General features: G+C 27.6%; 4 protein-coding genes across 19 annotated transcripts; 2 read left to right on the top strand and 2 right to left on the bottom strand.

Annotated features, from left to right (window-relative positions):
- Positions 1 to 333: 333 nt before the first annotated feature.
- LOC107173813 (ubiquitin-conjugating enzyme E2 J2) lies at positions 334 to 2,704 on the top strand. 5 transcript variants are annotated; one of them, XM_089226733.1, is made up of 5 exons: positions 334 to 352; positions 1,087 to 1,245; positions 1,309 to 1,543; positions 1,615 to 1,743; positions 1,959 to 2,704. In XM_089226733.1, exons 2-5 carry the CDS (start codon positions 1,130 to 1,132, stop codon positions 2,145 to 2,147), a joined length of 669 nt encoding a protein of 222 aa, XP_089082859.1. In that variant the 5' UTR covers positions 334 to 352; positions 1,087 to 1,129; the 3' UTR covers positions 2,148 to 2,704. The 5 variants fall into 5 exon arrangements, with proteins under 5 accessions (XP_089082859.1, XP_015379994.1, XP_015379993.1 ...); XM_015524508.2 differs by lacking the exon at positions 334 to 352 and adding an exon at positions 439 to 590; XM_015524507.2 differs by lacking the exon at positions 334 to 352 and adding an exon at positions 787 to 942.
- A 479-nt stretch (positions 2,705 to 3,183) lies between these two features.
- LOC107173812 (peroxisomal leader peptide-processing protease) lies at positions 3,184 to 5,887 on the bottom strand. Of its 5 annotated transcripts, none has more exons than XR_016191567.1 (6): positions 5,201 to 5,661; positions 4,972 to 5,117; positions 4,739 to 4,907; positions 4,422 to 4,679; positions 3,818 to 4,334; positions 3,184 to 3,728 (listed from the first exon to the last, which is right to left on the bottom strand). XR_016191567.1 is itself a non-coding variant. In XM_015524503.2 (6 exons), the coding sequence occupies exons 2-6, from the start codon at positions 5,238 to 5,240 to the stop codon at positions 4,240 to 4,242; spliced, it is 708 nt and encodes a 235-aa protein (XP_015379989.2). In that variant the 5' UTR covers positions 5,241 to 5,307; positions 5,677 to 5,887; the 3' UTR covers positions 3,184 to 4,239. The 5 variants fall into 5 exon arrangements, 4 of the variants coding, with proteins under 4 accessions (XP_015379989.2, XP_015379988.2, XP_089082855.1 ...); XM_015524503.2 differs by adding an exon at positions 5,677 to 5,887 and having other exon boundaries at positions 3,184 to 4,334; positions 5,201 to 5,307; XM_015524502.2 differs by having other exon boundaries at positions 3,184 to 4,334; positions 5,201 to 5,307; positions 5,541 to 5,676.
- A 1,268-nt stretch (positions 5,888 to 7,155) lies between these two features.
- Positions 7,156 to 11,707, top strand: LOC149055889 (uncharacterized). Its single transcript, XM_089226490.1, has 3 exons — positions 7,156 to 7,356; positions 10,505 to 10,664; positions 10,752 to 11,707. The coding sequence occupies exons 1-3, from the start codon at positions 7,197 to 7,199 to the stop codon at positions 11,203 to 11,205; spliced, it is 774 nt and encodes a 257-aa protein (XP_089082616.1). The 5' UTR covers positions 7,156 to 7,196; the 3' UTR covers positions 11,206 to 11,707.
- A 3,411-nt stretch (positions 11,708 to 15,118) lies between these two features.
- LOC107173827 (uncharacterized) lies at positions 15,119 to 26,999 on the bottom strand. 8 transcript variants are annotated; one of them, XM_015524526.2, is made up of 14 exons: positions 26,150 to 26,984; positions 25,137 to 25,310; positions 24,235 to 24,436; positions 22,729 to 24,172; positions 22,448 to 22,488; positions 20,214 to 20,332; positions 19,843 to 20,127; positions 19,607 to 19,672; positions 19,066 to 19,131; positions 18,643 to 18,927; positions 18,450 to 18,573; positions 18,266 to 18,386; positions 17,482 to 17,639; positions 15,119 to 17,357 (listed from the first exon to the last, which is right to left on the bottom strand). In XM_015524526.2, exons 1-14 carry the CDS (start codon positions 26,507 to 26,509, stop codon positions 17,323 to 17,325), a joined length of 3,480 nt encoding a protein of 1,159 aa, XP_015380012.2. In that variant the 5' UTR covers positions 26,510 to 26,984; the 3' UTR covers positions 15,119 to 17,322. The 8 variants fall into 8 exon arrangements, with proteins under 8 accessions (XP_015380012.2, XP_089083873.1, XP_089083875.1 ...); XM_089227747.1 differs by having other exon boundaries at positions 15,119 to 17,639; positions 26,150 to 26,987; XM_089227749.1 differs by having other exon boundaries at positions 15,119 to 17,639; positions 26,236 to 26,372.

Here is a 26,999-nt window from a genome sequence, read left to right as displayed (position 1 = left end):
AACTCAATATTCGGATGCATAGGCCGTGGCCCGTGACGTACCCGGAACTCTTCCACCGCGATGTTACTAGTACCTATATAAATAACCAAATAGGTACCTATTACTTGTATATATTATTGCCTTAAGCTTTTTAATAGGCGATGTTTCGATATATAATTATACTATATAAATATATAGGTAATACTGGTAATATATAAGGTAGTGTCACTTATACCTATTGAAGTGAATAATTGACACCACCTTATCTGAACAACTTTTTTCCACAGATGACCAAGACGAATGTGAAGGAAGAAGAATGCGAACGGCACTTATAGTCATGTATTATGGGTCACTGTATTGGATGCGGATAAATGTATTATTTATATTTATTCACGAAACCAGTAAAAAACCTTTTTTTATTTTAACTTAGCCCCTCCCCTACCCTTTCATAAATCATAACTCTGTCTATAAAATAATATACCACATGGGATCATTGGGTCCATTCATAAATCATAGTACAACTGTACAAGAATATGATATGACATTTGATTAAGGATTTAAGCCCATGGGTCCATGGACGTCGTCTTCATCGCCAAGATGTAGCTATTAAAGTAATATTTATAATAAGAATTCGTAGAATATATAACATTATAATATTTGAGAATCAGTATCTCAATGGCTTAATTCTTTTAATACCTAGTAATTACGTGGTCGTCGACTGTCAACTCTTCAATTTACAAGTTGTGATTTTGTGATAATGAAATATTTCTTTATCCGACTAACAACTTTTTTTTATCAATATTATCAATTTGTTTTGTGTTAATACAAAATTAGTATCATATGAAAAATTGAAAACTATAATTTTATGTTTTGGAAATACCTATCATAGTTCACAATTCTTGATCATTTAACTCCAAGACTTGAAAAGTTGAAAGTTATTTATACAACATAACAATAAGTATTGTGTGTACACCGTATGGTATTACAACCTATTTTTTAAAATTCAATTATGATCATAACATTTTTTTGAACCGCATAAAAATTAATTTGCAGTGTTTATATTATATACCACGTACTCCACAAAGTGTTTCATATACTAATGTTTAGGTGCTGTTGTTTTGTATAAATACACACATAATTGAAACGAACTATGGCACCCAAAACGTCATCGGCTACACTTCGTCTGAAACAAGACTACTTACGACTAAAAAATGATCCAGTGCCGTATGTAATTGCTGAGCCAAATCCGTCAAATATATTAGAATGGTATGTGTGCAGCAGTTAATAATAACCTAATCATTTAATGAATGTGATCTGTATGTCATTCAGGTATTATGTAGTTAGTGGACCTGTCGATTCGCCTTATGCTGGTGGTTATTATTTGGGAAGGCTAGTTTTCCCAAGAGATTTTCCATTTAAGCCGCCCAGCATTTACATGATTACCCCAAACGGTAGGTTTAAAACTAACACCCGTCTGTGTTTGTCCATAAGTGATTACCATCCAGATACATGGAATCCAGCATGGAGCGTATCAACTATACTGACTGGATTACTGAGCTTTATGGTAATTACATAAATTATCTATTTGTTCAAAAAAAACATGTTCTCATGACATACTTGCATATTTTAATTTAGCTAGAGAATAGCCCTACAATGGGTAGTATAGAAATGACTGATTACGAGAGACGTCAATTAGCTGCTCAAAGCTTAGAGTCAAATGTTCGTGATGAAAATTTCTGTGAACTATTTCCTGAACTTACCATGGTAACATTTACAAATATGTCCATCAAGCAGCCTGTTGCACAGCCTCGCGCTTTGAAGTGTATGTTATTCAAGTTCATATGCTGATCAGTAATAAAACTAATACATGTTTTTTATGAACTCTAATAATGTAAACTCAAATATGCACTTGTGATTCGCGAGGTTGTAAGACAGCCCTAAGTTTCTTGTTATTACTAATTGTTATTGGTTACTTATAGACAATACAAAATGAAATTGAAAAACGAAATTTGGCTAGAGCTAATGAAGAGCATTCACCAAGCATGGATAGTAGTCAACCTGAAAATAATATTCTTCATTCTGTTGTTTACAACAGTGTAGTAATGGTCGGCTTTGCACTATTCATTTACTTAGTCAGATATGTTCTATATAACATGAATATTGAATGAAATTTCCTACTCATTCCCTTTAATTTTAATTTATTAACTAAAATTTATTTTTCAAATAAAATGTTATAGTTGTAGTCATATATATGAATATATTAATTATACCATTGATTAATTACTTAATCAATGATTATACATTGAAAACAACTGGTTATAATGATTATTTATCTAACTGACTGTTGCAATCTTTTTTATATATAATTTAAGTTTCTGAGATTAACTGAGGTCTAAGGTATTACACGTTAGATTTTTATATATATATATACAAGATGGTATAAAAAAAATTACAATCATTGAAAAGTACTGTCATCTAGTAAATATAATTTGTATATTGTAATATTTCTAGTACTGTTTAGTTATCCTAAAAATGATTGGTCTATTAATTTATATTTTTCCGTTACATTTTGCAATTGGTCAAATAATATTAATTTAATATAAATGATAAATATTAATAATATTATGAACACATGTTGTATATATTGAAATTGTTTTTACTATAAATTAATTATTGTTATTACCTTTGATTTTATAATATTATAAATTCATTGTTATTACCTAAATTTTTTTTTTGTATTTTATCAACATATTTAAGTGTTTAGGATAATTATTTGGTTACTAGTTTTTTAATGTCTCTTGGAAATATGTATGATGCATATAATTATTGGTTTTGTTGTTGATTTTTTTAAAGATAATTTTCTTGTTTACTGAAACACTTAGTATTTACATAGGTACTATAATTTATCTCAACTGAATTAAAAATTGTTGCAAAAATGGCCCTCTATATTTATGTAAGCATATATTTTTTTAAAATTGAACTACATGCCATTATTAAAAATAATATACCACGTTATAGTAGTATATATGCATGTAACTTAAGCTATAGCATAACTTTATTTTTTTATTTAATGAAGTTTAGTTATTTCATTTATTCAGTAAGTATTTTTTTCAAATAAAATATTTTAACTCCTTTTTCCTTTTAGTGACAAAATTTCAAATATTTTTTATTAATAATTACAATAAGTATAAAAAAATAAAGACCTTTTTATATAATACATTATATTACATAAATTATTATTAATTATTACGCAGACAAAACAAATATATAATATAATTTATACATTATATTGTAAATAAACATCTTATTTCTAGTGGATATCAAATAAGTGAGTTATAATTTACAGATATTATCACTTAAAAATTACAATGAAAATCAAATGTTGGAAGTATATTTTTGTTGTATGTCATTATCCATAATTTAATTTCACATTATGGATAAATGGTATTCAACTTTGAGGCTCCGGAAAAAATTTGACAAAAAAATACAAGTATTCTAATTAAAAATCATGTCACATATACCATTTATATCTAATGTTTTGCCATATTATATTTGAAAATGTCAAATTACACACTCCAATACTCCATACTTAACTAATTATCTTCACATTTCTAAATCCACTAAAATAACGTCTAACATCAATCAGAAATTGATATAAATCAAAGTAATAAGCATCTACTAATAAATATATAGAATATTCCTTATATTTGTTGATATGGAATGTGTTAGTCAATATAAAAGTGTATAAACTGCAAGATAAAAATATAAATTGCATGTATACTGTAATAGGATAATAACATAATATTATTAAAACATATTAATATACTTATATTAGTACCTGTATAGTTATCATCATCGGTCACAATAATTTAATAATTATTACTATATATTTTGTTTGTTACATTCCATACCAGTGGTGCTATAAGAATAACAGTTTTATAAATAATTCAAAATAGAATAGGATAATAAGTACATTATTTAAAACTAAATTTATTTTCTTTCCTAATTAGTTTAGGACTTTATATAATATTAAAATAGTTCATAACGAACCACATATTTTTGTTTGTCAAATTCCCTTTAAAATTTATCAAAATTAAAGATTGAATTTTTTTTTTAGATTTGGGGGGTGCCCAGACACAATTATTATTATAATATATATTAATTATATAAAAGTAATTTATACCACTAGGCCCATAAGTCAAAATCAATATAAAATTTATATAAATAATAACTAAAGAAATTTGTATTCTTCTATTTAAATTAAATATGACATATTTTGAACATTAAGATTTCATTGTTCCATAACATTGTTTTCAATGGACATTTGGACTCTAAATCATTAAGTATTTCAATGTCTGTAGAAAAAAAATAATAAAATAAATATATATAAATAAAATAAAATATATAAAAATTAAAAACCATGTTAAATGACTACAACTAACCGTTAGTAATGATATATTTATTAATAGTTTCCACAAAGACTGTAGAAGGCAATACGAAATGAATAATGCCCATGTTTAATTTTCCAACAGTAAGACCTAACAGTTTTTTGTCAATTGAAAATACTGGACCGCCACTGAACCCTGCACGTATATTACAAGTGGTCGTCAATAAGCTATATAAAATTTTGTGCATGTGACCAAAAACTGTAGATGGTACATATTCTCGACAAGAGTATCCGACTGAAAATATTTTTTGACCTGTAAAATAACAATTATATTAACCTAAGATTTATTGTTCAATATAACAATGGTCTTACATATAGTTGGGGTTTTGTTTGATATCTGACAAGGTAAAATGTCGGTAGTTTGTTTAGTTTGTTCTGTTATAATTACAGCGATATCATATGGTACAGCCTTACGATTAACATATATAACTCTACCTTTAATTGCACGACCACCATAACGTAGTATTACCGATTGGATTTTCTAACAAAAAATAGGATTTCAGAAATGTATCAAAAATGAACAACCACTTAATGGTCCTACAAACATGGTCTACAACATGAGCACAGGTGAGAAACAGGTGTCTGACGACACCATCAGACATATGAACACAAACTGCCGTACCCTCGTTTTGACCACATTCAATTTTGACCACAGAACGCAAGTACGAGTATTGTTCATTATTTTCTCCTCCTGCAATACACATTTAAGTACATTGTGGATACTTAAATTTCAAAGTTTTCAATTAATGCTTTAAGGGAGTAATATGATTTTACCTATGCCATCATTTTTGGTAATATCATTGCACATGTTCATATTTATTATGATAATTTTATTATCTGATAAGTTAATTAAAACATCAACAATAGAACTCCATAGGTACCTGTAGCCAAAATTTAAGAAATTATAGCGTAAAGTATTTAAAAAAAATTAATTTAATTGAAATTTCATCTATAAATTATTTAATTGTGGGTTCAACAAGCCTAGTGGTTGTCAAATGTTTTTTTTTTTTTAAAGAAGGGGATGAGAACGCAGGTTGATTTTTTAACACGCCTTTAATCATTAAAAATATAATTTAAACTTAAGAAAATAAGAACAATTTAATTTAAACTTTACTATGAAGACTGGATTAGTAGAATATTATAATCAATAGTTATTTCTTGCATTAATACGTGAATATTCTAGTCTTTACGCTTCACTGCTTCAGGGTTTTTAATGTTTTTATTTTTTATAGATAATGACTATGACTAACTTTATTGAGATGATAATCAGAAGAACATTTTATTTTGTAATCAAAAAGATGTTAAGTGGGTAACTGACAACTTGTCTGCTATACAGTTGTAACTTGTAGATGTCGAATGGGAACCATAAAATCCAGATTTCAAAATCCAATTTTTAGAAAAAAACGCAAGAATGTAGATTGATCTATTCTTTAATTACAAAAAATAACATAACAGAATTCGAAACAGCTTTAATATAAAACCCTGGAAAATATTTGAATAGAAAATAAAACGAACGAAAATAAATACTACAAAATGTAAACACTGTAAACTGATAAGAATGTATATCAGTAGATTCATGGCTAAATATCATAGACATATAAATATAAATATTTATATGTCTATGCTAAATATATATAGATATTTATATATAATATCCTAAGGCCATGGCCCATGAGTACCGAATAGAACCATTGAATTCAATGGTAGAATGTAAAATCCAGAAAATAGACAATAGTATATGTATATATTGCAAAAATTCTGATGGTTGTATAATTTCCACAGATATATACTAATATTTAGTATTAGTATAATATATCTGTGATAATTTCAGAGTTGAATTTAATAGAACACAATTTATAGAATGTTATAAATTTATAATGCAAAAAATATGTCTGAATTAAATATTTTCCATGAAAATAATTTACCTGACTATTATAGGTATTGATTAGAAAATATGTTTACAGAAAAATATTCAATTTTTTTTATTGCTAATTAAAATGCGTGGTAAATGGTAATACCTATCTGCAGTGGCGAGGCAAGCTATTTTAACACAAGGAGCAAAGATTTTGTTATATTGAAAAAGATATATATACATCCAATATTTTATCAAATACACAAAAAATCAGATTATCTTGTTGCTTATTTATATTATAGTAGGACATAGCACATAGGTAGGGGTACATCATTACTTCTAGTATATGCATATATGATCAATTGTAATACACACCAACCCAAAATTTGGAGGAGCGGTCGCTCCTCTAGACCCCCTTCACCGCGCCACAGGTATTACCTGTATTTTATATGTAATATAATATTATGTTGATACCTACGACCTATTTAATCATTTTTTATACCCATCACAATCATTATAATTTATTTATTATTATTTTCTAAATGCTATTAATATAATATTAATTTTACATTTTTTGAAAGTCACTAAACAAGTAGGTAGTAGCTAGGTACCTACCTACTTAATCAATTGTAACAACAACAAAATGAAGGAAAAATATATAAATATAAATAATCTGTATAAAGGTGTGATTCCTTAGAACGCGTCTAGTGACGCGCGACCGGCGCGGCTGACGGGGCGCGATTCTATTTTTGGTCGCGTCAGGACTTCTTTGCCTATTTTTAAATGTAGCCGATTCCCTACAACGCGTCTGCCGCGCGCGACTGTCATGCGCGTCTATAGCCGCGCGACTCTGACCGCTTCAGAGGCAGTCGAGACGCGGTCGCGCACGTGTTTTAAAATATATAATATTGAATAAAAATGTCTTCTAAAATTACATTTTCATCTGAAGATGATAAAACACTTGCGGAACTTGTTGGATACCACCCTTGTCTGTATGATTTAAAACATACTTTATATAAGGACCAAACAGTTAGGGAAAATGTGTGGAAACAGATCTCAAATGAAGTAAACAAGCCAGGTATTATTAAATGATGTTATATTATATTTAATACTATATATATTTGATTATATTATTATTACGAAATAGTATATTACACTTATATTATATAATATAATATTTTATTATATTATTATTATTAAATAGTATATTATATTATACTAATTTCATACTATTTTGTCTATACTATAATTGAGAACGTACATTTTTAAAATTAAATTAAAATTAATATAAACGTAATGCTATACAAAATTAATAATCAAACTGAATTTATAACTAAATATAGTCATTAAAGATAAAATATAATCAATAAGTACCTACTTTGATATAAAAAACATATTTAAAAAATAATGTTTAATACAAATATTGTTCTGTTAAACATAAGACATAACATAATATTATCGTTTTTATGAAGTATCTGTTCTTAAAGTATGATAATTTTGCCATGGGACCGTACCTTGTGGGGAATTGAAAAATTGTTTGAACTCATCTCTTACCATAAAGCCTTCATAATTACCATAACCTCCCGTACGCTCAAGTTGAATCATATTGTTCGGAGGAGAATCATTTGGATCATAATTATATGTATAGTATCGTTCTGTTGTATTCTTTATTTTATATTGGTTACGTAAAAGATTATGTAGGCAGCACGCAGATAACACAAGGTGATCAACAGTTTGTGTTTTTAGTGGAATAGGGGTGTAAAAAACTCTAAACACCTGACTCAGAAGTCCAAAACTATTTTCAGTAGTTCTTCTAGCCCGTGAAAGACGATAATTAAAAACTTTTTTCTCACTATCATTTCTGGATTCAATTTTCGAGTATGGTCGCATCATATGAGGGTCTAAACGAAAAGCTTCATCGCCAATGAAAACATATGGCAATATTTTGTCTGAATTTGGAACTTTAGCATTAGGAGGAAAATAATCACCATTTTTCATTTTTTCTGAGATTTTTGATTTTGTAAATATACCGCTATCACCCTCTTTGCCATAAGATCCGATGTCTACATAAATAAACTTACAGTTAGCATCTACAATCGCTAACAAAACAATTGAAAAAAAATCTTTATAGTTGAAAAACAACGATCCGCTATTCTTTGGTGAAAAAATACGAATATGTTTGCCATCAATGGCACCTGCACAATTCGGAAAATTCCATTTTTCCCAAAACTCTTTCGATATTTCTACCATGTCATTTTTGGTTGGTGGTGGTAATAATATGGGTGTCAATCGATTGCTCAAACTTTTCAATACTAGTCTCACAATACTCGTAATATAACTTTGGGAGATGCGAAAAGCAAAAGCTAGGGACCGAAAAGATTCTCCAGTCGCCATAAACCTGTTGAAAAAAAATTAAATTATAAAAATACTTGAATTTGTTGACAGCAATAAACATATAATATAAATAATGTTATTGTGGGTACCGTTCTTCTGTACATTAGGCAAGGCTGGGCATTAACGAGTTAAAATATTAATTTTGTTTTAACTTTTTAACTTAACTAATTACTTTTGGATTTTCATTAACTTAACTATTATCGTACTAAATATTTTTTTTTAATAAACGTGAACTTAACGAATTAATTTTTCATTTTAAGAAATAAGTTAAGTTCATTTTTTAAAGTTAAAAATTTTATAATATTCCAATCACTCTGTACTCTAATGAACACCCTGTTTATTTTTAATTTTAATAAAAGGTTTTTGTTATTAAATTATTATATCAAATAACAATAATAAATATTAATATAGGTAATATAGTACATAGATTAATGATTTATATAATGGAATGTTTTTCAATTATAAACATTGTTATACAAAACTTAGTTATTATTATTTATTTATTATTATAACTTATAATATAGGTTATATACCATATGGAAATGCTGTATAAAATATAAACATCATGATCTATAATTTATATATGGTTTTGAAAAAATAAAGTACTATAGCGTTGTGCCGTTGTGTAAAAAAAAATTAACTTTTTTTTAACTTAATAAAAAGTTTAAAAAAAATGGCATTAACTTTTAACTTAACTGAGTTAATCTAAAATTAAATTAACTTTTTGTTATTGGAGCCTATTAACTTAACTTAACTGAGTTAAAAAAAATCATTAACTTGCCCTGCCTTGACATGAGGTGCCGTATGGATAAGTGCAAATCGCACGGGTACAATTGCTGGCTGAATTATTAATAAATAAATAATCTTAATAGTATATGCAGAGTTGGGCAAAATTTTATCTAGATAATTATTCGGATAATTTTCAAAGTTATTATTTGAATAAAAATTATACTAGTAAAAAATATGTATTGAAATTTAAAATTGGTTATAATTATTTATTTTCATTTTTGCTAAAATTATTTATTTACATTTTTGTTATTACTATTTACTACTATTTATAATTGTTGTAATTATTACGAAATAATATTTATATTATAATATTACTAAACTATTATTCAAAAAAATCTATCAAATTCTTTACTTTCCTCTATACATTTATTTTGGTTTTATATATAATATTTTTACATTTTTCCGAATAAAATAACATTTACAATCATCATCATGTAATTTAAAATACAATGCCAACTATTTGCCTCTTTTTAATTGCCAACCCTATGGTTACCCAAACAAAATGAACAAAAATTATTCGAATAATAACGTTTGAAATGTCATCTAAATAATCATCTAAATAAAATTTCATTCGAATAACGGCCAACTCTGAGTATATGTAGGCTATCACAAATTTGGTATTATTTTTGACATGAAAGATATATAAATTATTATAAATAATTAATGTTTATTAATATTAGTTATGTTTATATCATTGCAAGACTTATTGGATAAAAAAAATATATGTAATGTCAATAAATAAATATAATAATTATATTACATATTATACTATATTACATACAGTAAGTAAATTAATTGAAAGTCGTAGCTTTAATTCGAAATATAATTAAGATAGTAGTTAAAAAAATTTATAATGAATACTGACAAACAATTTATTAAATAATAAATGATTTTTTTTATGAATTTTAATTTTGAGCTGTAATCAAAATACAATATTTTTTCAACGAGTTTAGCTACTGTATATCAAATGTTATTTTATATACTATTTTATTTTATTTATATCATTACATTTTAATAAGTATTACTGAATTATATTAATGCAGTTGACGATTGTAAAAAGCGCTGGAAAAACATTAAGGACACATACAATAAAAAAAAGAGAAGTAGAAAGTTGGGTACTGGGTCTGCCATGAAAGAAAAACCATCAAAATGGATTCTTGAGGATGCTTTATCTTTTATGGATACAGCAATATATGAGAGACAGTAATAATATATGATACATTTTTATTTTTTGATGTATATAAAATGTAATTTAAATACTAATAATGTTATCATTATGATACTGAATAGGAGCGTAACAAATGTGTCCCACGAAGGAGATACAGTTGACGAAGATCACATAAGTTCAAATGATAATAGTGTTATCACACAAACGGAGCCTGAAATTGAAAATGTATCATTAGCATCAACTTTTGAGCCAGTAGCGGTAGCAGAGAAGTCGGAGAAAGTATCAACTAGTCAAAAACGATCAAAAAAAACGGAACTAGTCGATATTTTAAATAAAAGAAGTGAAGAAAGAATCCGTTTAATGCAAGAGCTTACAAAAACAGAAGAACCAGAGGACTCCATCGATGTTTTTTTCAAAAGTATGTCGCTTACAGTCAAACAATTTTCGCCGGAACTCAAAATAAAAGCAAAAATGGATGTACTCAAAGTTATAAACGAATTGGAACGTCAGAATTTAAAATCTTTGGATCAAACTGGCAGTACTTCCAATAAAATTATGTGTTTCCACAAAATATAAATTTCAGTCCTCAAGCATTTGTTCCAATAAATTATACAACCTATTCAGCACACTCCTCTGAACTTGATGGAAGTTCTTCAGAATCCAGGTGGACAGAAAATTTTCATAATAATTAATTATTATAATCATTGGAGCAATATTATTCTAGTTTTTATGTTTATGTTTCAACAGGAGTGTATTTCATTTATTTATAAAATCGTTATGTTTATTTTAAAAATGCTGTAGGTACAAGCTAAATGACAGTAATGTTATTATTTTTATTTTCATTGAGACGATGTTTTGTTATTTTTATTAGTTATTTTCCTCAACTAAGTTATTTATACCTCAACTACTTAATTTATAGTTAACATTGGTTTTAAATTTGAAACTATTTTTAATTATGTTCCTTGGTTTCTTGTTACATAGTATCATTAATCATTAGTATTTAGAATCAATCGATGGTTATATTTTATAATAGTGATTGGCGAGAATGCGAGACTGTTATTCATAAACTCTCTTTTTTTAGAACATATTATATTATATTAAATCAATACATTTAAAACTAATATTATAATAGCACTTAGAGTTATAGAATTTGCTAATTTCGTTATTTTATATGAATAAATAAAACATTTACGTAAAAACGTATAAAAGTTATGTGTTAATCACGTGGCTGTTGCATATTTTAAGAAAAAAAGCTTACCTTAAAGTTACAGCTAATTTCTCCGCCGGTGAAATAGGCTCTCTCACTCTGTTTGTGCGATTTGATTTTATGTCGTCTTCAATTAAGTTTAGAACATAGTTAAATTGTTCCCAATTTAATCTAAAAAATTCTCTAAATTTTTTTTCATCGCTAAACAAATGTTTTTCAATTAAGATACTAAAAAATCCTTCTTTTTTTCTGGATTGAAACATATCATGAACTTCATTCGTCATAACTTGATCAATAATAATTTCTTCGTCTTCTATTTCTTCTAATAGAAGATTAATCAAAACTTTGTTACGCAACATGGTTCACAATTAAATTATTACAAATGATCGGAAATAAACAAGAGACTTGTGATCAATGCAACGCGCAAGGTTGTAATGATCGAATTAAATATGAAATATGAATATAATCTAATTCAAAATACGACGTGCCGCGCGTCTGTTGCGGCGCGTTTCGCAGTTAAAGGATTCGGCAGTCAGCCGCGCGGCTAAAATTTGAGTCGCGCCGCGTTAGCCGCGCCGGTCGCGCGTCACTAGACGCGTTCTAAGGAATCACACCTTTACTCTCTATTCATATTAGTGCTGGAAAATGATAGCAGTACAAATAATCGCAATTAATATAAAATATTATATTACATGCCTTACTTGACTCGCAGCTGCATTAAGTCTATGCTGAAGAAGTAGGTACCAGGAAACCCAACGTAAGAGGTAACTACTAACTATATTACTCAAAAAACTCGAATCAAAAAAATAATTAAACGCCCTGACTAATGGCTATAGCTCGTCATAAGGATGAGTGCAATTTTCGCTCGCAGGATTCGGTATTGGGATTTGGGAGGTTGTTACTGCTGTGGCTGGTGCTCATGGACTCCTTAAAAGGATGACACGGACATGCTGACCTGAGATAGACAGATCGTCTGTACTGAAGGTTTCTTTACGCACTACACAGCCGAGAAGTAGATTTCTCCTCGTCGACAAAGACCTTTTCTCTCGCGGCATATAAGAAAGTCTTACGTCCTACACTGGGGATATAATAAATTAATAAAATGTCTATATATAAACATATATACATTATAATAAAAAAATCTGCATGAAGACTACCCTATCAGAAAATTTCCCAATTTCCCAACATGCTAATCTGCCTTTAGACAGTATTATTGTAATTTATATATGATGATAGGTATATCGGTATATGAAACTTAAACATGTAAACATTGTTACATACCTTATAAATTAATACATGTATAGAAGGTATAACATTGCACACGTTTCGAATAGTGTGGTGACGTAATTAATTAGAAAATTACTTTAAAAATCAAATTGAAGTATTTGCAAAGAGCGTAGTGAACACAGTATTAAAATAATCAGCCTATAAAAGTGTTATCATATGTCACATTTATAAAATGTCTCAATATCTACGAGAAAGGATACGAATCGAATAGAATATTAAATTGTTATGAGGTTCGAGTTCCACACTTCCACCTCGCATTGCAGGAATGTCACCACCACTCGTAAGGATGAGAGCGCATACAGTGGTGTACTAACGGGGAGGGGTACACACTCCCCCAAAATTTTTAAAATGCATTTTTTCATTTTAAGAAAACTAAAATACGGTAACATGTCGATTGAAAATAATAACACGAATCAAAATTAGTAGTATATTAAAATGTGTAGGTTTTTTTGGTGTCAGGTCGTCTAATATGAAAAAATAATTAAACCCCCCTTTTTGAAATTCAGGTCTAAGTACACCACTGCAGAGAGCATAATATTATAATAAAAGGGAGCTCGTCAGACCGTTAGAAAATAGGGATACGCAAGAAACTTGAAGGCAGGTGTCTTAAAATCACTCGCAGTCTTAAAGCTGTTATCACCTATATGTTTTTTAGTCAGGTCGTAGCACTAAGGTAGTTCACAACTCTATCTTGTAGTTTACTATTGTATTTTTGTATTAATTACATGGCTAAATAGCTATTTAGGCATGATTAATTATATGTTAAATAAATAAACAAACATAATGTATACCATACCTACCTAAATACATTACATCTTCATTCAGTAGCGTTCACAAGATTTTAGTTCGGGTAGGGTTTTCAGTATAGCTTGATCAGAGACCCGTGAGAGCTTAGCCCCCCATACCCCCAAAACTATAGGTGAACTAGAAATTTCGGGGGGTTATAACCCTGAACCCTACCCCTGCGTACGCCACTGTCTTCATTCCTGAGTTGATGCATACGTGGACACAAGTTGGGACGTATCAATATCATACGGCTGCATCCGAGTTGGGTCCCAAATTTAAAATTGCTACACTAGTTGGGTCCCGAATTATTTTAGGTACTACACTAGTTGGGTCCCTGATTTTTGTAGGTACTACACTGCTAGTTCGGTCCCGGATTTTTATAGGTACTAGACTAGTTGGGTCCTGAATTATTTTAGCTACAACATTAGTTCTTGAATATTTTTTGGTAAGTACTACACTATACTAACATTTTCCTTCCCATTTTAACAGACTTAGGACTGTCTATAATTTATTTAGACCACAGGTATCGTTAAAAACCTAATCTAACATTTTTAATATTTTTTTACTTACACCTATATAGCATTATGGCTATATTTATATTATATAATATGTATTTTTATACTTGGTTTTTAACATTTTTAATATTTTTACCAACACAAAAGTGATTTATTTTTCATAAAATTCTTCTAACTTCTTTAATGGAAAAGAAACAAAAAAAAAAAAAATACTGTAAAAAACAATTTTAACCATACCTGTGGTGTAAATGGATCATAGACAGTCCTAAGTCTGTTAAAATGGGAAGGAAAATGTTAGTATAGTTATTTACCAAAAAATATCCAAGAACTAATGTTGTAGCTAAAATAATTCAGGACCCAACTAGTGTAGTAACTATAAAAATTGGGAACCGAACTAATGTAGTATCTATTAAAATCCGGGACCAAACTAGTGTAGTACCTATAAAAATCCGGGACCCAACTAGTATAGTACCTACAAAAATCCGGGACCCAACTAGTGTAGTACCTGCAATTCACCCCCAGTACTCGGGACCCAACTCGGATGCGCCGTATCATACACATAGACACATAGTTACAAGTACTTACAATTGTCAACGGTCGTGAATAATTTATCATCGAAACATAATACATTTTTTTTTTTTTTAAATAAAATCATAATATAAATATACATAGGATAAAAATGAATACGCATAGATTATAGATCAAAATTTTAATTTAAAACAATAACATCAAGAATACATAAATAATAAAAATGTAATATTACTTTAATCCACGATTATAAACAAGTAGGTAGGTAAAGTGTAAATAATTCTCGAATAGGTAATATGATCAATATATTCAATAGATAAAAATTACTGAAACATGATCATGTATGTGATGCAATGCTACATTTTTTAAGATGCATTAAGGATCTATAAAGGAACTTACCAAATTAGGAATTATTAAAAGTAAACATAGATACATAAACAGTAGTGAGTAAAAAAAATACAAAAAAAAATAATAAAAAATACACCTCGATGAAAAAGCCCATGTAAAAATGTAAAATAGAGCTTTACAGTACTACCTATACTATAATATTTTATAATTACAAATATACAATATTCAAGCATGCATATATTATGCAATAAAATAATGATTACATTTTTCAACAACTATATTTGAAGCTATACTATAAATTCGCTAGGCTAAACAGGTTTAAGATTACCCCACATTATCCAGTACTGGAATAATGAACCATACGTATAAGTGATATGGTGTAAAAATATTCCGGTGAGTTTTTTCAAACCGGTTTAGTATAGCGAATTTGTTAATAATCAGAGATCTTCATTTTCATGATTGATTAGTTAAATATAAATATTTAAAAAGTAAAAAAAGATGAAAATTCAAATTTTTTTGAATTTCATATGTTTTACAATTGTTTTACAAAGTGTACATTAGTCATAAGTATACAGTTATTTATTATCGAATATCAAAATAAATAATTGAATTTTATCATCTAAATATTGATAAAAATGTGGAAATATTTACTGGTTTGAGTAAAGCAGTTGTTCCCAACTCAACACTAGGCACGTACCACTTTGTAAAATTTCTGTCACGAACCACTACTTATTTATAATAAACCTTAACTTCCTATACTATTCACGGACCACCAGTAGGGAAAAATTGGAGTAACGTAAGGTTTAATAAATTTAAATTGTTAGGTACTCATTTATATAGCTGTTTGTTGTAAATATAACTCAAAAATATGTGAATTTGTAAAATGTATTAAGTTGTTTTAAACCAAGAATTTATAACAAAAAGTCAATTAAAATCAAATATTAAAACGATTATGGGTTTTATGTAATTTTTTAGAGTGGGACCTTTAACCTTTGATTTTTAAATAAATTCATCAAAATAGTTAACATGCACTTGAAATAGAAAATAACATTTTGTGTGGCTGAAAACCAGCATAGGTTGTGAATTAAACATTTGAGATAAGTTCCTATCTAGTAAGTGAACATTAATTAATAATATATATATTTATAATTAATGATAAGATATAGCTACTGGCTGTTGCACTACAAACATGATTTTTAGATCTTAACAATAAATAATGTGGTATTTAATTTTTGTTTTATACAAATAAGAATTAAGAACTTAGACTATAGTACTATACCAGTATACCACTGTCCATGAGAAATCCATGAGCATAACAGTATACTCTAAAAGTTTTTTGATTTAAGATGGTAATTAGATAGTTAATATTTGATTATACAACAATAATATATTTTAATTATTATGCTCGTAAGTCTGAAAGCAGTCTTAAGCATAACAATTATTTTGGAATAAAATAAATAATATAAACAACTATAATTGGATTTGACACTAAATGATAATTGTTCTAAACATATACGTAACCCTGGAATGTATTAAAAAATTTGGAAGATCTTTAATATGTCTATATATAGTAGAAATAAAAATATATTTATAATAATAATAAAAGTTAAAATTAATTTAATAAATTGTATATAAATAAAACTATAATTATTAATGTAACATATTATTTTAAACGTGAGTTTGTTAAAATGTTCCAAACTTCCAAGTTGAATTGTATTATTCAGTTTTCATATTTAACACTATGTTTATCATTAATAAAAAAAAATATATATAATAAATTAATTTTTGAGTGATATCAAACTATGTGTATGTGTATGGAAATCACCACTTAAACGAGAGTGGTTATATATCATATACATATACATATCATATTTTCTGAATATGTTTTAAAGAAAATATTATTCATGGCTAAGGTTGTCAACATGAAAAAATGATATAGGCCGCTTAATGTAATATAAATACGATAAATGCAATTTCAATAGCGACAGCATAGCTTGTATAGTATAGCTATATTGCTTATTTTTATTCATCAAACAGTGTGTCATCTTCTAGAGCAGCTTTTAAAAATAAAATCAATTATTAAAATGATATGAATATCAGATAAATGTAACATAAATTAGGAAAAACAAGATTATTTTTTTAACAAGAAACAAATAGCAATAATAAAATTGGTGTATTTACCATTTTTGTTTTGTGTAATGACTTTATCCAGTTCATTTCTAAGTGTTTGAACATTATATTGATATCTAGAAATGCCTCTTAATTCTTGTCTTTCAAAAGTGGGACTAGGCTCTGGAGTTTTGCAATGCATTGATAACATATCAGGTGAACTTTTTTGTCTGAAATTGATTTTTGATCATAATTGACTACAATGGCGCAAATGGGGGGGGCTTAGGGGGAACAAATTTCGGTTAAGTCCTCCAGTTCAAAATCTAGTAATTAGTACTAATATTTATATTTATATTACAGCCATGGGAAGAAGGGCTTGAGTTCCCCAAAAAATTTAGTCAATTTGCGCCTATGATTAATTACATCAAGGTTGAATAATATAATTGAGATTATTTATATAAATCTTTGTTAGTTATTTTTGAACAGGATAATCTTAACATAAATAATAAATATGTTTTTGGTTGACTAGAAAATTTTTATTCTGACTAATAAATTATGATTTTGTTATGTTTATAACATTTATTTATTATTGCTACAACTTACAACTATAGGCATGTTGTCTAAGGTCAATAATGCACATCAACTGGTTTTTATTTTTAATAGTTCATAGACAAAGTTCAGTGCCTCCAAAAACATATTTACGAATCATAGATTTCCTTTGCAGAAGAAAATATCATATATTGTTATGTATATATTTTTTATCTTTCAATAAACAGAGGAAATGTAGAATTTTAAAAACTAAATTATAAAGATAACTTAATATAAATTGTAAATAAATTCAAAATTGTTTGCTCACAAATCATTTATTCCATATGTTTTATCCACCAATGTTTTCCATTTATTATCTTGTGTTTTTTCAATTTCTTGTGAAAGAATTTCACATCGTTCCCTTAATATTTGTTCCTCCATTTCTTTGGCTAAATAAAAATTATTTCTATATTCATTTTTAAAATATGTATAAAATTATTTTTCCAACTTACTCTTTAGCGTTGTTTGAAGTTTTGCAATTTCTAGTTGAAATCTTTGTCTTGTATTTTCAAACTCCTGCTTAAGTTGGCTTTCAATCTTTTCTCTTTGTATTTCTAGTTTTCCTTGTTGATCCATCTATAAATGGTGGAACATTTATTGATTAAAGTTATAATAAAATTGACAAGCATTAAATTTGATACACACTTGTTGAGATAATAATTTATCAAGGTCATAAAATTTGTCCGCTAATTTTTTTTCCGCTTCAATTTTCACTTTACTGATTTTTCTTTCTTGTTCTGTTTTAAGTTTCAATACTTCTTTTTTGGGTACATAATCTTTGGTAATTTTTAATTGTAATTCTTTCAGTAATTCCACACTTGAAGCACATGACTGATGTGCATTAACTTCTAAGGATAAAAGTCTAACACGTTCATCAAGTTCTATTCGTCTATCCTGTTCTAGTTTTAACTGTTCTTGTAGCTGTTTTATCTGTAAATAATAAAATACAGTAGCTTAAAAAAAGATAAATGTAAAACCTAAAATATATTTTATTTGTTCTTAAATACTATGTTTACAAATTGTAAAGGTATACCTACATTATGATAAGAAATATAATATTATACTTACAATGGATTTGCTATCCATTATACACATATCATCAGTTTGATCAATACAATTGCCAGAATCAAGTTGCTAAAAAAAAGAAATGTTTAACGACAGCACATTTTTTAAAATTATATTTAACCCACTATTAATCGCACCATGATAAAAACAATCGTACTAAAAAAACTTAAAAAACTATAAAAACTAACCTATCCTAACCTAAACTTTTAAAAATAACATAATATTCTGAATAAATTAAAATACTCATCCATATATTAAGCTAAGATAGAAGTGAGATATTATTCATAATATAAATTTACATCATTTAAATAACTCGTACACCTATTTTTAGAAATAATATGAAATTTATATATTAGGAAGTAACTTCAGAATTTTTTTTTTTTTTATTATATGGAATATTAATTTGTTTTGATAAAATTAATAAACATGTATGAAACAATGGTTTTAATTATTGAAAATTATAATGTGGTAAAAAAAAGACTACAATGTAACTAATGATATAATATAAACTGGTGTGACTAACATTGGGTCTAATAAGACTTACAGTTAATATTTCTATTGAGTTTTTTGCACTGTTAGAATTACGTTCATTGTTAATTTTATCCATAATCTGTCAACAAAATTAAATATAGATATAGACAGTATATTTATATGATGTCATTAAAACGGTTTTATATACATAAATATCTTAAACGGTTAGTAAGAAGTCAAGTATCTTTGAATTTCAAATTGTTTAAATGATACAATTTATACAGTATTAAAATAATGATTTTATGATACCTCTTTATTTATTTTCTTGAGATATTGATTTTCTTTGTCTAAATTTGATGAAGCCAGTTCAAGCGTTTGAATCCTGTTTAAAGTTTCTGTGTATTTAGCATCTAATTCATCTAATTGTTCCTCAAGTCTCTTAGTTATTTCATTTTTACTGGAAATATCTTGTTTGAGGTTTTCCAACTTGTATTTTAACAGCTCTGTTATTTCTTTATAACCAGATGATTCTTGTTGTAATCTGTCTTTATCAATAGTTACTCTCTTTAGGTATGCTTTAAGAGATTCAGTTCTCTAAAAAATAAAGTACCTATGTTTAGATATTTTCAAATAAAAATAATAATTATTTAGTATATTATTATTAATTAGTTAAGATCTACTTTTAAAGCATATCTAGTGCGTTTATGTGTTCCATAAATATCCTCATGACTAGTTGAAAATGATATTGTATTTTCTGTATCGGAATTATCTGATGTATAATGTTCTTTAGACATTCCTTCTGCCAAATCGCATAAGACAAAATTAAATACAGTTAAATATTTTATTATATAGTATATATTATAAAGAATTATCCATTTCGGTGGTACAACTAAGAATTGTGTGTGTGTAAAAGAAGAGGGTTCAAATTTATTTTTCATTAATATGCATTTAAAATTATAATATAAAATATTATAAAAAATATTAATTATTAGGCTCTCAATATAAAAATTTACCAATATTTTATTTTCTACAAAACCTGGGCCCTGGGATATATGTAACATTATAATTATTGTATCACATAATACAATTTATATTTACAGTTTACATCTCCTACTATTAACATTATAAAACCAGTTTTATAGGTAATAAGTTATTACTAATAACAGTTAATTTGGTTTAGTTTAGTGTCGCTTATGATCAGTGGTCGGGACGCTACTGGTTTTTTGTAGCACGCTAACGATACTCCCCTCAAAAAAGTAGCTCGCTATTGATAAAGATACTTTTTTTTAGTGAAGAACAATTCCTTGGAAAACATGACACCATAATTTGAGCAACTGAAGATAGCAATGGAGTTATAATGTATAAAACAATCCACATAGTAGACAGACTAAAAGAGTTCTTGGAAACTGTATGATGATGAAAAATGAAAGAAACTATAAGATATTGAGATTTGAATTTTATAGAGCATAACAATATTTAAAGAACAAAATGATAGGAATTGATTGCATACAGGCATTTTAAAAGAAGTAGAATAAACAATTCTAAATGAGCCATTAAACATTATCAAATTTTGAAGAAAAACTACCAGATGATTATGTTAAGAGTCTAATAACCCTTAGACTGAAAAGGGAAGGAAAAAAGAAATGTGAATAATTTAGAACCATCAGTTAACTATCACATGCTTAAAAAATACTGACAAAAAGCTTGTACAGAATGTAAATTAATAATCAAAATCGAACAATTTATACCAATTGAACAATTTTTGGCTGAAATAATATTGAAAAGTAGGATTATATTACTACATGGAAGTGAAAAGTAGATGAGGTATTTGAAATATAGTGTTACAGAAGATTAAGAATAAGCTGGACTGTGAGAAATTCAAATTAAGGAGTGTTAAATAAAATATCGGAAAGAAGAAAATTATGAAAATTTTGATAATGCAATACATTATGCATGAAGGTCTGTTGAAATCAGTATCCCTGTATCTATAGTCCTGGACACGATAAATGAGCGCTATCCCACATGGCTTGTCATTCATATCCACCATTGTACCAGCGTACTGGCCATTATACATATAAAAAAGTATTATCAGTAATTTGTCAACCACTACCAAAAAACTGCTAATTGGTGCATGATGGTCAGCGCTAATTTTTTGTGTCTAGCTTATGTGGCAGCAACATAATTATCATAATGGGTGTGGTGGGTGAATAGATATTAAAAAATAATAAGATTATAGTATTTTTTGTACCATATATTATTTACTATAAGAAAATTTGATAACTAGTATGATCTATAAGAGAATAGATAACTATATAAAATTAATTATATAGATATTAGTTTGCATCATAGAATTTTTAAGACTTAGGCCCAGTGATTTAAATTGACTACAAAAGGAAGTGTTGAAGGGATGAATGGTATATAAAAACATTAAAAACCTAGGCTAGAGTATATAAAACAGTTGTATTTACAACTGAAATGTGAAGACAGAAAAGCTGTAAACCAATCCAAAAATTGACCACAAGAGATAGATAGAAAACCCTAGTGTGGTACAAAAAAAACATTTAAATTTTAAATTTTGTTATTACCAAGTATTATACTGTAAAGAGTGGTGTATAGAAAATAATTCATTGATTCATTTTGGTATAAAATGGTTATTATAACAGAAATTAAATAGGTATGTGTAAAAATAATATATTGTCCCAAACTTGTATTGAAAATCAAAATTTTATCTAATTAACAATAGTGTAAGGAAATGTTTTAGCAAAAGGTATGTAAATATGTAAAATGTTCAAAAACTATTTCAAAACTTTGAAGGTAAGTCATCAAAGAAAATATTTCAAAATAATAAGTCTTACAATAAATTCTTTATGTCAATAGTACATAAGTACATATTTAAATAATAGATTATATTTACCAGGAGTTGACTTAGATTTTGGTAAACCAATTTCTTCAGATCTGAAATTTACAAAGAAAAAAGTGAATAAACAATATATTTTTTATGCAATAAAAATATTTCTTGTAGACTAATCAATTAAGTATACATTTAATTCAGAAATATTTGATTGAATTCGTTACTTAAAAACAAAGATAAATAAATAGGTAATAAGATAGGTTGGATATAATTTTTTTTTTTTTTAATAAATCAAAAACAGCAATTGAAAATAATATTGTGTTGTTTTTAAAATAAAAACTTACTCGCTATCAGATTCACTTAAGTTCCGAATAACAGTATCTTGTTGCACTATTTTATCATTTTTTTTATTTGGACTGTACCAATAATGTGGACCCTCGTCTTCAGATGTTTCACTGTCTTTGATATCTAAATGACTATCATCATGATGTTCATCATGAACTTTAGGCATTCGCATGGATAATAAAAGGCTTCTTTTTGAACGTAAACTATCATCACTTTGACTATCTGAATCTCTCTGCTGATTCTCGGTTATATCATAGTTATGTTTTAATTCCAAACACAATGACTTAGAACGTTCAAATTCTAAAGAATTTTTTTCAACATTTTCAATGGGTATTTGTTCATTAAAAGATTTGCTTTTACTAAATGAAGAATGTGCAAAGTTCATTTCTGGACTAAGCTGATATAATGCCTTGTTTACATCTGATGGAACAGTGAGTTTAAAAGTACTCAGTGAAGTGAAAGACTTATTCCTTACATGTTTTTTAGTAGTAGTATCATCAATGATATTGTCTGCAGATGCAGAAACTCTATTTTTTGTCTTGTTCATTAACTTAGTAGTTATAAAATTATAAAATGTATTCATTTTTTTATTTTCTTCTTCTTTCTTATCATTTACAGCTGGACAGGATTGATTTGGATCAGTTGGAAGGCTTTCATCACTTCCCCATTCCAATTCTGAATCATCTGTGTTTACTGCACATACTATTGGATCAGGGATTTGTTCAATATTTTCTTGGATTTCTTTTACAGCTTTTTCATTGATATCAGTAGTGTGTATTATGCTTGTTTGTATAAAATCCCAACTTCTAGGTGGATCTAATGGTGGAGGCATTGTGCATTGAGATACTGATTCTTCATCTTTGTTGGGTATAACATTCACTATAGATGTATTTTTGGTTTCAACAATTAATTTATTTTTCTCAATTACTTCTTTGTCTGTTTCTATAGAGCTATTATTTATTTCATTTTCATTATCTAGAGAGTTCAAACTTACAATTTCTTTTACACTCTTATTATTTTCATTATTTAATTTGTTTGTTTTTAACTCACCAAGATGAATTATTTCACATTTTAAAGTCAAATTTTCATTTTTATTTTCTACCTCTTGAATATCCATATTTTTAATTTTTAAGTTGTTATCATTTTCAACTGGAGAATTAAAAGCCACATATTCTTTTTCATTTTGATTATCTTTGATATTTGATTTTGTTATTTTGTCTTCTTTTTTAAGTACTATAATTTGAGCATCAACAATTTTCTGATTATTTGAATCATCATTATTTTCTTGTAATTGAGCAGTATCATTTTGGTCCAAATTATCCAAATTATCCAAAACATTTTCTTTAGATCTAGTTCGGGCCATTACACTCATTTTTTGCATAGATAGTTGATTCACTACTTTAGAATGACCTTCCTTAGCCGCATAATCTTTTACAGATAACCCTAAAATAAAACAAAAAATTGTTAATATAACCTATAATAATAAATATTTTTAATTGAATTACCATTTATATCACAAGCATCCAGTTGACTTCCTCGATCCAATAACAGGTCAACAATAGACATATTTCCAAGTTTTGCTACTAACATTAATGGTGTACGTCCTTGTTTGTCTGCTATGTTTATTAGTGCTCCATTATCTAATATAAACTCTATTAGATCACGATTTTCAGCAACACATGCGACATGTAAAACGGATTCACCTGCCTAAAAATATTTTTCTCAAATTATTTAGGTATAAAATATAAATACAAATCTAATGATACTTCTCAAATGTTATTTATTTACAAAGTATGCTCTGTTTCACGAGAGAAAGGTACCATTTCATGTATGCCGACTGAGCTCCACACAGCTGCTGAACCATCAAAACCCCTCTTTTTGCAATTTGAACATGGACAGGTATGTGTTTAATCACTAATCCACCCATGTGCATCGTTAGAGACTAGCTCCCATGTACTGGATAGTAGTGAGGTGTGGGAATTTGCAAGAAAGATCGGATTTGGTCAAGGCGCGGTACCTTTCTCTCATGAGACTCGAGTATAGATGGGTTAGTAAAAAAATGACAACCATAATATAATGTTAATAAATATAAAAATTGATGTTACATTAAATTTAATAAAATAATAGAAGCTGATAATAATTAACACATAATTAATTAATTAACACATGATTAATTAAAGAAGTTGTGCCCTGACCCTGGATAATATTCTTACCTTTAAATTTTATAACACGAGACTTTAATATTTAAAATAAAAGGAAATTGGATTCTATAAAAGAAAACATTTTCTATGAAATGCATTAATAAGATAGAGCACAACGTCCTCTTAATAGCAGACACTTTATGGTTCATAATACACCATTTGAGAAACATTTTGTTAGTGTTAAAAAGCCATGTTAGGTTACTTACAGCATTTTGTGCATTTATATTAATTCCTTTTTTAAGTAGCATAGATATAATAGTGAATGAGCCCTGTTTTGCAGCTAAGTGTAAAGCAGAATTTTTATTTGTGTCTGTGCATGTTACATCTGCCCCTCTCTCCAACATTAAATGAACACATTCTTTTTGGCCGCATTCTACAGCCTACATGTGCAATGTTATTTTACTTATATTGATAAAATTACACATAGTAGATAGCTACTATGTATACATTGTGTTTAAACAATTACTAATAGTTATAGATAAAATGGGTATATTAATTATATGACTTTGAAGAATCTATTTATATAAATCAACATCAACTAAAACACTTTTGTAACATAATTAGTATTGTTACAAAATTCAAATACATGATTATCCACACTAATTTTGACCGAGGGGGGTGTGGATAATTAAATGACTATTAAAAATAAAATAAAAATCTAATTTATTATATATAAGTATATAACGTACCTTTAATATGATATATATTGTTTATATTATTCATTATTCATATTTTAATATTTATATATTATAAAAAGTAGGTAAGTATGTATTTAGTTATTAACTGTAACTTAAAATTTAAAAAAAGGTAATATTTATAAATATTATAAAAATTTAGTTAAAAAAAAAGTAAAGTTTTGGAGTTCAGATAATAGACGTTCTATTGTAACAAGAAAATAATAATAAACCAACAGTGCTGCAGAAATTATATTTTCATTTATTTATTTTCAAGCAATCCTATAGCGTAATGAAAACTGTCTCTGTTATGTATGTTTTCCAATTTTTAATTTTATTTTGTGAAGTATCTAATTGTAACTACTTGTTAAAAAGATATTTAAAATCAATCTAATATGCTGATGTGTTGGACTTCTTGAAATTAGGTAAAAATTGAATACTTAGTTAATTCTATGTAGGTATTCCCTTCACCAAAAATACTTGGTTCTTCAAAGTCATTGTTATGTAAAAATTACAAACTACCACCAAATTCAAAATAGTGATACCTTCAAGAACGGTGTGTACCCATCGCAATCAACATAATCTAAGCTAGCATTGTGATTCAACAGCACCCAAGCAATGTTATAGTAACCTTTGGCCATTGCCAAGTGCAATGGTGTTCTGTCAAAGCTGTCCACTGTGTTCACGTCCATTGGTTTTTTTTGCAACAATGTCTTGACTTTTTCTAGGCTGCCATGCCATGAAGCCCTGTGTAATCGGCTCAATTTATCCTCAGCTTCAGAGTCAATTTTATAGCAATATATTGTACTGTCCGGGTCGTCTTCTAGTTCATCACCTGAAGGTGTGCCAGAGCCACTTTTATCCTCCTTTTTCCCCCCTTTCACCAATTTCAACATTTTCTTCATTTTGACTGTGTTTGTTAGCGTGTGCAATATTACAATATTATACTGTTATACGAAAATCTACAAGAGTACCTAAGAGGTGCAACCAAATTAAATTAAATTATTAGCGTTAGAAAATTATTCAAATTTACAACTCTTATCATGTATGTGCAGTTTGTTTATTTTGCTGTTTCAACGACCACCTCGCGAGGTGACGAAAAATCAATAAGATACTACCTTTGGTACGCTATCCGCAAAGTTTTCATGAATGATATACAAATTACACGACAGACCACAGACGTATTCGATTTACGAACGGGTGCCGTTCTCAAATTGTGTTTTGGTGAAGCGTAATGTATAATATTTTCAATTTCAAAACTAGAAATATAGAATGTGGACATAAATATCTAATTCTAGACTCTGGTATTAATCAACAACCGACTAATGAGTAATGACTATCAAAGTTGAAAGTATCAACATTCAACGTAAAGCGCGGGCGCGCAGCGCTATGTCT

Source organism: Diuraphis noxia, unplaced genomic scaffold (genome assembly GCF_037042655.1).
Source record: "Diuraphis noxia isolate RWA-SAM2 unplaced genomic scaffold, SU_Dnox_SAM2 contig0004, whole genome shotgun sequence".
NCBI lineage: Eukaryota > Metazoa > Arthropoda > Insecta > Hemiptera > Aphididae > Diuraphis > Diuraphis noxia.
The sequence above is the reverse complement of the archived record's forward strand: the minus strand, read 5'-3'. Positions and strand labels throughout refer to the sequence as shown.

Excerpts from the sequence above, each read along its gene's own strand:
- LOC107173813 (XM_089226733.1), top strand. The coding sequence starts at position 1,130 with ATGGCACCCAAAACGTCATCGGCTACACTTCGTCTGAAACAAGACTAC. Across the intron at positions 1,544-1,614 it reads CTGGATTACTGAGCTTTATG|CTAGAGAATAGCCCTACAAT; the intron begins GTAATTACATAA and ends ATTTTAATTTAG. Across the intron at positions 1,744-1,958 it reads TATTTCCTGAACTTACCATG|ACAATACAAAATGAAATTGA; the intron begins GTAACATTTACA and ends GGTTACTTATAG.
- LOC107173812 (XM_015524503.2), bottom strand. The coding sequence starts at position 5,240 with ATGAACATGTGCAATGATATTACCAAAAATGATGGCATAG. Across the intron at positions 5,118-5,200 it reads TACCAAAAATGATGGCATAG|GAGGAGAAAATAATGAACAA; the intron begins GTAAAATCATAT and ends TGTGTATTGCAG. Across the intron at positions 4,908-4,971 it reads GTGCTCATGTTGTAGACCAT|AAAATCCAATCGGTAATACT; the intron begins GTTTGTAGGACC and ends ATTTTTTGTTAG.
- LOC149055889 (XM_089226490.1), top strand. The coding sequence starts at position 7,197 with ATGTCTTCTAAAATTACATTTTCATCTGAAGATGATAAAACACTTGCG. Across the intron at positions 7,357-10,504 it reads AAATGAAGTAAACAAGCCAG|TTGACGATTGTAAAAAGCGC; the intron begins GTATTATTAAAT and ends ATATTAATGCAG. Across the intron at positions 10,665-10,751 it reads ACAGCAATATATGAGAGACA|GAGCGTAACAAATGTGTCCC; the intron begins GTAATAATATAT and ends GATACTGAATAG.
- LOC107173827 (XM_089227747.1), bottom strand. The coding sequence starts at position 26,509 with ATGAAGAAAATGTTGAAATTGGTGAAAGGGGGGAAAAAGGAGGATAAA. Across the intron at positions 24,173-24,234 it reads GGATGCTTGTGATATAAATG|GGTTATCTGTAAAAGATTAT; the intron begins GTAATTCAATTA and ends GTTTTATTTTAG. Across the intron at positions 19,673-19,842 it reads TCAAGAAAATAAATAAAGAG|ATTATGGATAAAATTAACAA; the intron begins GTATCATAAAAT and ends TTTTGTTGACAG.